The sequence below is a fragment of the Solanum tuberosum genome, unplaced genomic scaffold (genome assembly GCF_000226075.1).
Source record: "Solanum tuberosum cultivar DM 1-3 516 R44 unplaced genomic scaffold, SolTub_3.0 scf00165, whole genome shotgun sequence".
Taxonomy (NCBI): Eukaryota; Viridiplantae; Streptophyta; class Magnoliopsida; order Solanales; family Solanaceae; genus Solanum; species Solanum tuberosum.
The window spans coordinates 966,360-975,945 of NW_006239090.1; the positions used below are offsets into that span (position 1 = coordinate 966,360).

General features: G+C 34.6%; 1 protein-coding gene across 1 annotated transcript; it reads right to left on the reverse strand.

The window, feature by feature from the left end:
* Positions 1-4,611: 4,611 nt before the first annotated feature.
* On the reverse strand, positions 4,612-9,224 carry LOC102586626 (serine carboxypeptidase-like 18). The gene is made up of 14 exons (XM_006353912.2): positions 8,963-9,224; positions 8,744-8,889; positions 6,968-7,044; positions 6,761-6,883; positions 6,513-6,615; positions 6,399-6,436; positions 6,193-6,294; positions 5,907-5,993; positions 5,690-5,818; positions 5,538-5,609; positions 5,284-5,429; positions 5,067-5,180; positions 4,918-4,972; positions 4,612-4,836 (listed from the first exon to the last, which is right to left on the reverse strand). Exons 1-14 carry the CDS (start codon positions 9,079-9,081, stop codon positions 4,753-4,755), a joined length of 1,395 nt encoding a protein of 464 aa, XP_006353974.1. The 5' UTR covers positions 9,082-9,224; the 3' UTR covers positions 4,612-4,752.
* Positions 9,225-9,586: the final 362 nt, after the last annotated feature.

The window sequence follows — 9,586 nt, forward strand, 5'->3', positions numbered from 1 at the left end:
TGTTATATTGATAGGTTATGTTGATCTTACTGTTGTATTGTTATATAGATTATGAATAGGTTGCAAAAACTTGAAGAAGAGGGTAGAAATTGGAAAGGAGATTTTAGTCCATATGCCATGGAGTTGTATAATGATTTCAATATCATTGCACAATGTTGTCAAGTTCAATCTAATGGAGACCAAGGATATGAGGTAGTTGAGGGTGAAGATAGGCATGTGGTGAATCTTAATAGGAAGAAGTGTACATGTAGGACATGGGACTTGACTGGTATACCATGTCCTCATGCCATTAAAGCATATCTTCATGACAAACAAGAACCACTAGATCAGTTGAGTTGGTGGTATTCCAGAGAGGCTTACATGTTGGTATACATGCATAAAATACAACCTGTTAGAGGTGAGAAGTTCTGGAAAGTTGATCCTTCTCATGCTATGGAGCCACCAGAAATACATAAATTGGTAGGCAGACCGAAACTTAAGAGAAAGAGAGAAAAAGATGAGGCAAGGAAAAGGGAAGGGGTGTGGTCAGTTTCAAGAAAAGGACTAAAAATAACATGTGGACATTGTAGTGCAACAGGTCACAACCAAAGAAGATGTTCTATGGTATGTAATTTTCTTTACTTGGTCAATATTTACACTAGTTAATTCAATATCTAACTAATTTTGTCATTTTTATAGCTTCAAAGATCAAAACAATCAGCCCAAGATGTGCCAGTGTCAGCACCCCAAGCCAGTCAAGAAGAATCTGGTAGTGTCTTCATGCCTACTCCTAGCTTTATTGCTTCTTCAAGTCAACAGAGTAGCCAACCTGTTGGTCCTTCAAATTCAAAGAAAATTGAAAAGAAACCTACTGGACCTTCAAAGTCAAAGAGAAAAATAGTTGCTGATGAATCTGAGGATGAGCAACATGTTGCACCTTCAAGTGCAGTTGTTGATGAGGATGGATGTGAGCATGAAAGTGAAGACGAGCAGACAATTCTAAGGCCGAAGGCAATTTCTGAAGCTAGGACTAGGCTTCAAGCTAAAAAGATACAGATTCGACCAACTGGTACCAGGAGGATTGGCTTCAAAAGAGATGACAATGGTGTGAGCATTCCAACTAATCTGCCATACTCACCAAGAAAATTGGCATGGAAAGGAAAAGAAGCTATGACTTCAAATCAGTTGACAGTTGAAAAGGAGACAAGAATTGGCAAATTAAAGGCAAAGAAAGGAAAAGAATCTACGACTTCAGATCAGTTGACAGTTGAAAAGGAGAAAAGAATTGGCAAATTGAAGGCAAAGAAAGGAAAAGAATCTACGACTTCAGATCAGTTGACAGTTGAAAAGGAGAAAAGAATTGGCAAATTGAAGGCAAAGAAAGGAAAAGAATCTACGACTTCAGATCAGTTGACAGTTGAAAAGGAGAAAAGAATTGGCAAATTGAAGGCAAAGAAAGGAAAAGAATCTACGACTTCAGATCAGTTGACAGTTGAAAAGGAGAAAAGAATTGGCAAATTGAAGGCAAAGAAAGGAAAAGAATCTACGACTTCAGATCAGTTGACAGTTGAAAAGGAGAAAAGAATTGGCAAATTGAAGGCAAAGAAAGGAAAAGAATCTACGACTTCAGATCAGTTGACAGTTGAAAAGGAGAAAAGAATTGGCAAATTGAAGGCAAAGAAAGGAAAAGAATCTACGACTTCAGATCAGTTGACAGTTGAAAAGGAGAAAAGAATTGGCAAATTGAAGGCAAAGAGGGGTGGGAAGAAGTAGTTGCATTATGAAGTTGGTTTTTTGTTTTCCATTGTTATGTAATGGCATGATGAAACTTAATATTTTGAATTTTTTGATGTTACTCCGTCTTGAACAAGTGTCTGTAAGTTTTTGTGGGTTGAAAATATATGAGAATGCCATTACTACTTATCTATGTAGTTGTTTTTTGTTTTCCAGTTGCATTATGTATGCTGCTTTATCTGGGAAGATGTCTTGATGGTAGGCTTAACAGATCTTATGAGTTGTGAATCCCCAGTGATATTTCTTTTGAACTAGAGTGAGTTGATAATTTCTAGTGTTGGGAGTGTTTCTTTAATTTTGGTTGTCTACTAAGTTGTACAGACGACGAAATGGCTGAGAGCATATTATACTGTTAACCTGCATTTGTGTAAAATTGAAAAGCAATCCATAATTTAGATGCTGTAAAAATTTGCAGATTGCAGATTGCTGTAAAATTTGCAGATTGCAGATTGCTGTAAAATTTGCAGATTGCAGATTGCTGTAAAATTTGCAGATTGCAGATTGCTGTAAAATTTGCAGATTGCAGATTGCTGTAAAATTTGCAGATTGCAGATTGCTGTAAAATTTGCAGATTGCAGATTGCTGTAAAATTTGCAGATTGCAGATTGCTGTAAAATTTGCAGATTGCAGATTGCTGTAAAATTTGCAGATTGCAGATTGCTGTAAAATTTGCAGATTGCAGATTGCTGTAAAATTTGCAGATTGCAGATTGCTGTAAAATTTGCAGATTGCAGATTGCTGTAAAATTTGCAGATTGCAGATTGCTGTAAAATTTGCAGATTGCAGATTGCTGTAAAATTTGCAGATTGCAGATTGCTGTAAAATTTGCAGATTGCAGATTGCTGTAAAATTTGCAGATTGCAGATTGCTGTAAAATTTGCAGATTGCAGATTGCTGTAAAATTTGCAGATTGCAGATTGCTGTAAAATTTGCAGATTGCAGATTGCTGTAAAATTTGCAGATTGCAGATTGCTGTAAAATTTGCAGATTGCAGATGCTGTAAAAATTTGCAGATTGCAGATTGCTGTAAAAATTTGCAATTTGCAAATTACAAATTGTTGTAAAAATTTGCAAATTACAAATTGCTGTAAAAATGCAGATTGCTAAATGGTAAAAATGCAGATTTTGTAAATGGTAAAAATGCAGATTGCTAACATTAACAAGATTGCTAACAACTTTTCCATTACAATCAAGAGATCAACAAGATTGCTAACAACTTTCAACAAGCAAAACACAATGACATTACATCAGTTGTAACCTGCAGATTGCTAACATTACATCAAAATACTAATGACTACACCACACTACTAGAACAGAGCTACACCAAACTACTCACGACTACACATTACAAACGATCCAAGAAAAGAAGTTCAAACATAACTACAGTACACTACATCAACTTGGCAGCTACAAAACCAACAATAATATCCCAAGAGATCAGAATCAAGCTTATCAATTGAAGCCCTTTAAATTCCCACTTCAGTTTATTATCATCTAAGTTCTTCAAATTAGAACATTCAATATGATGTTCCAACTCCAAGTTTGAAACTTTATCCTCCAAATTTGAATTTTCAAAAAAAGTCATATCATTCAAGTTAGAACCAATGTTTGGTTTATGAATTTCAATGCCACTTATTTCCTTTAGGATCTTCTTCAATCGGTTTCTTTCCTTCCGAATTGAATCTTTTGATTGTGAGTCATCAATGACGCATGACTTGGAAGTATACTATCGATCCAATCCAATAACCACAAGAGAATGAGCCAGGACGACAACATTTGAAGAATCGACGTCCACCATTCTCACGGGTCATAGCAGTAAAATATTTTGCTATCAATCTACACTTACATGTATGAGACTCAACTTGTTGAGGAGAAGAAACAGAAGAAGATGTCAACATTGAAACAACACAAAATTTAACAAATCTGATGAAGAAAATGATTTCCAAAAGAGCTTCAAGAACTAACTGATGAAGTTGGGGGGAAATGTTTAGGGTTTTGTATAAAGGAATGGGTAATGGGTGTTTTATTGGATGGGTTGGGTATTTTGAAGATGGGTCGGGTGGATCCGGATGGATAGGGTGGTTTGGGTCAAAACAAATTAGGCTTTTAATTAATTAAATTTCCAACCAATTACAACATGCCACGTAAATAAATGAAAATAATTAAATATATTTACTAAGTAGTCTGTTTAGTACAAAAAGGGGCAAAATGGTCCCTAAAGGTTAACCCCAAGGGTATTTTGAGGCCAAAAGGTAAACGAGGGGTATTTTTGTACCAATTCTGATACTATAAGGGTATTTTAGACCCTTCTCCCTAAAATAATTAATCTAAACAGAAATTAAATATCTAATATAATAGTAATAAATTATGAATTACATAATAGGGGGGTAAAATGAGAAGTTCAGCAGTCCTACTCAATTATTATGTGTTGAAACAACTGAATATTATATTTTTTTTAAAGATTAATTCTCCTTAAATATTTATTTTCTTTCTTTTGATGGTAATGGATGAACACTAAAGTTTTCAATTAATATAGAAGTTGGAACGCATTTTTGCTAATTATGAGAAGTTGAAATGAATCAAATTAAGTAATTGAGGAATATGAAAGAGTTTTTATCATCAAAACTTCAAGAATACACTATAAAAACATACCTAATGTTAGTCATTCAGCATATGCTTTTGTTATTAGGCGTTTTTCTTGATATATATTTTAACATATGATTTTTCATGGGTCTGATTCGTAAAAAGCAGAATAAATTCGACAAGTACTTCCTTTCTCCAACTTCGCATACTACAAAGTACAAACGAATATAAATAGTACCAACCTAGAATCATATATATTTTAACATGTGATTTTCCATGTCAAGATTACACGACACACATGCTTAATGTCTGGTGTTGCTATATATGTTGTCAAAGAAGCAACTTATGTCGATCGAGAAAAACAAATGAGTACATTAATGTCTTGCAAGGGTGAAACTAAAGAGGGTCGCCAGAAAACCACCTATCAACCATTGACAGGCATTGTTCCGGCTTGTATTCAGCAGCTGTATGCCCCGCACCCTAAATAAATTAATTCAAGGAATTAAGATTAAGATGCAATGATGTTGGTTTAGAGTTGTTGCAATATGGAATTGTCCTTACCTTAACAGTTGCATATGTCAGCTCATAATCATTTTGTAAATACTTCATCTTGTATCTACATAAACAAAGTATTTAAAAATTAATAACTATTAATACATGTTAAGGATCGATTGGGTGAGTAAGAAAAGCATTAAGAGAAAGGAACCAACCCTGCAACTTGAGCGTCAACAATCCAAGGCTCCCAATCATCTACAATTGGCAGTTTCAAAGTTTCTATCCATTCTTCCGTGGTCAAATGCGGAACAATCATGTCATGGTCACCGCTATCAAAGTAAAAAAATTGTCAAACAGTCTCGACAGGATATATTATGGTCACTTAGAAGAATGGCGTAACATGAAGAAGGTAAAGCTATCTTGGAGTAATACCTATAAATTAGTGCTCGACAGGATTTGCTGGTGAGATGGCAATGATCATCAACGGCACTTGGGACATCATACACATATGACTCGGTTCTCTCCTTACCTCTATAATGCATGCTTTCATTGCATCTCACCCACTCCAATATTGTTCCCTGGGTTTTTTACATGACCATATCATTCAAAGGTTTCTCTTTCTCGGCTGGGGTGGGGGGGGTAGGCATTGGACATAAACAGTAGGAATAAAAACTGTATTTGCATACCTCACGAACGTTTAGTGCTTTCTGGACAGCTTTATCGTTTGCCCAAACATACGAGTATATGTAATTTTTTTCCTGGTTTTAATATACCAACAGAATTAACACAATACATGATGCTAAGAAGGCCTTGTTAAGTGGGAGAAACAGAGACTTACTCGGCACCATGGTCCTGGAATTGGAAATACTGACTGGCCATTTGTAGGAGTTTCTTGGAGAATGCTCATAAAAGATTCAAGGTCACACCAAGGTTCTAAAATATGTGTCCCTTGTATGTTCTTAAGACACTAATCACATCCAATGATTGACTATTTAAGCATAATTTAACTTTGAAGATATCTTAATATTTTATAAGTGCAGAACTTGATACCTTACCCTTTCTACTTTTTGAAGATCACTTAGACATAGTATGTTATTTGGATCAACGTCAATGTAGTTCCCATTGCAATTTGCTTTAGTGGACTGCACGGTAACATAACGAAGATTAACTGAAGAATCATAATGAGCTGTAAGTAATTTCTAGTTGAACTACTCTTTAATTCAAAGAATTCACTTTGTTAGCATATCTGGGAGGGTGGGGGGGATTTTTTTCCATCTACACCGTTGTTAACTAGAAGTTAGTTTCCCCAATGTAGAGTACAGAACATAAGCTATTAGATACCTGATAGATCTTATCTGAAATAAGTCCCATACGATTAGCATATTTGACTCTACCATTGAAGTCGATGTATCTATCTGTTTGAGCATTGCCTTGTATATATCCCTACATTCCAAAACCTCCGGTTAGACAGAAGAAGTTAAAATGAGAAGGATCAACAATAAGAACAGCAAGAATATGTGTGCAACTGAACACTGTGGAGTTCATACTTTGATATTCACTCGAGGCTTGTCACCAAGTTCAATACCTTGAGAGAAAGAAAAAGCTCATGAGACCAAGATAACAAAAAGACTTATCTTGAACTCAGGTACAAGATACAATACCATCATATATTTTGCGAGTAAGTGGTCCAACAAAGAAGCCTGAGTAGGAACCACCAGTAACATATAGTGGATTCTTGAGATACTCGGGATGGTCCATAAGCCACTACAGCACAACAATTTCAGTCTCATGAATTACTTATGAAAGTTTCATGGGTTAGATGTTTACCTTATCCTTAAGCATGAGTATGAAATTCTAACTGACATTGAGACACGAAATGTGAGATAAATAAATGTTGAAATTCTCTCACCTTTCTAAGGAAGTCGTAAGTTAGAGTTACAGAGAGGGTATCACTGCAGTTGTAAGCTTCTGAAGTGTTTGAATATGAGTAGCCTGTGCCAGCAGGTTGATCTATAAATATTATGTTGGCCACCTAGAAATGAAAATCAGATTACGCTTATATAGACGAGCAACAATGAAAACATAAGCAAATTGTAAAAGAGTAAGCTTACAAAACCTTGGTCCAAGAATATGAGTTCAACTCCAATTTCGGGAAATTTCCGCTAGAATTTGCATAATCAAAGGTTAAAGGACCTGAAAGAAGCACCAAGGTCATTTCTACAGCTTGTTAAATTTTGAGACACAATAATCCAAGCATGAAGGTCATGAGAACAATCTTATTATTTCCTCTTGCACTAACGAATACTTTAATGCATAACTTTATCTCTTAGATTCGGAGACTCTTAACCTGAAATTGATCTTTTAGCCATCGTCCTTATTGCTTGAACCTTATGTACATATATTGATACATAGTGAACATTATTTATGATCCCTTCATCCAATCTTGACTAGTTTTGAATATTTATTTGTCGCAATTTATTGACAACTTTGCTATAATGGTTTTATTTCCATATCCGAACTTCAAAGTTAAAACCATCCCGAATTATGTCTTTGGCAGTTACTGAGTGTCAACTAAACTACTTTATAAAGTGAAATTGCTATAATGGTTCCTCATGTTAGCCTACAAATAGTTTTTAATAATGATAGATTAACCAGGAAAATCTTGTGTGCAGGATATCAGGAGCAGCACAAGAAAGGTTATCCAAATACAAGTAAGTCAATTAAGCAGCTTAAAAGCAAGAACAATTTGTTGTAATCAATCAACAAATCATCACAGAAGTCAAAAAGGAAAGATGATCAATCTAGAGGAAATCAAGCAATCTAGAATGAAGACACAAGAAAGAAAGGACATGCATATCTGGGAATCAAGAGAAAATCAAGCAATTTGGAGTAAAGACACATGAAAGTCGTCATGTGACTGCGAGAATATAATAATGAAATCAAATTTGATTTGAACTAGTCGTCATTGTGATATCAAACCATAATGGCCAAACCAAAATTTTTACATTGAACTACAGGCACACTTTGCTTGAAGATCTTTACATAATATCATATCTCCTGATTCCCCATTTGAAACAGATATTTATTACTTTACATAAACCAAAACACTTTTCATTCATTGCTGGAACTGGATGGACGTTTTCACAAGTGACGTCTTTGAGACGCTGATCTAATATGTCCTACTCTACTACTACTACTATTCCTCCCTACTATACTCATACACACAATAATAATAATAATAGCATCAAAATAGGAAATAGTACAAATGCCTGATCTGTTTCCTATTCCCACTATCTATTCAGTTTCAACTTGCAGGAGAGTGGACTTCCATCCATGAGTAGTTTAATCGATGTGTCATATGCCTTGGATTATCGATGTATCATATGCATGATTATCCTATAAAACTTTTTCAGTTAAGATTAGTTTAATCGATGTATCATATGCCTTGGATTATCAAAGCAAAGTTGATTTAACTGGTTAGCTTTAATTGCATATCGAATGCCCTAATAGTTAAAATCTCCTGTTCTCCATACACAAAACTTAAAACTCGAAAGACCGGCAGGAGTTGTTGTTGATCAAGTTTATGGAAAATTAAACTAAATTTATGATGACAACAATGCCAACCGTCTTAGAAGAATATCATGCCCTATAATTTCTCTCTATCAAATATAGTAAATTGATTGTATTATATTTGTAGGATATATAATTGATTCTAACAAATTTCGATACTTTTTATATCTTTATTTCTTTCTTAATCATCAAGACTATCTTGTATAAATATATGTATGCATAACTTCGATCATTAGCTTTCATGCAACTACTTTACACCGAGGGATCGGAATCATACTGATATCTTAGCAGCATAAGGAAAAAAGGGATAAAATTGACATACCCATCTCATAAAAAAAGGTAGATAGAGCAGAGCAACCAGGACCTCCGGTGAGCCAAATCATGAGAGGATCATTTTCCGGATCTCTCTCAGATTTTACGAAGAAATAAAACAACTGCACTTTTCCCTCTTCTCCAACACCAATGTAACTGATCAATGAACATAACATGAATTTAGTGTCTATTTATATACGGAATGACAAAATTAATACTACCTACTTACCCCGTTTCGAGTGTAAATGGAAGTTTTCCATCAAATCCAGGAAGAGTCTCAACGATGAAATGTGATGAGACGACCTGAGATACAAGTAGCAGTAGTAGAATAACAATGAATCGCACCATTGGAGATGAATTGAATGGAATTGGGAAAATGAGGTGATGTAAAGCTTTTGAATAGTTGTGAAAAGAGAATAGGGGCACTAATATATAGAGGCTTAACTTCACATGTCCGGTGCCTTCACACCAGGTAGGACACCAAATATAATCTTTTGAGTTTTGACCATTTTCATCAAATTTCTATTTATAGACTGACTACATATGGTATATATATTTAACTTAATGACTAAGATTTGACTAATAAAAAAAAACCCTAATTATGTTTAAATTAATTAATTATTTCCCTATATAAATAAAGCTTTGTTTTAATTATATAGATCTTAGTCATTAAGTACAATTTATGCCATGCGTTGGAGTCCGAACACTAAAGGATAATTTTTTTTTGCAAAAATGTCCAAAGGGCAACCAAAATTTGAAAATAATAATAGGTATTTGTGATGTGAAAGACCTAGTGATTATCTCTAATCGATGTCCAAGTAATTTTACATCTGTTGAACATCCCATGTTTGAT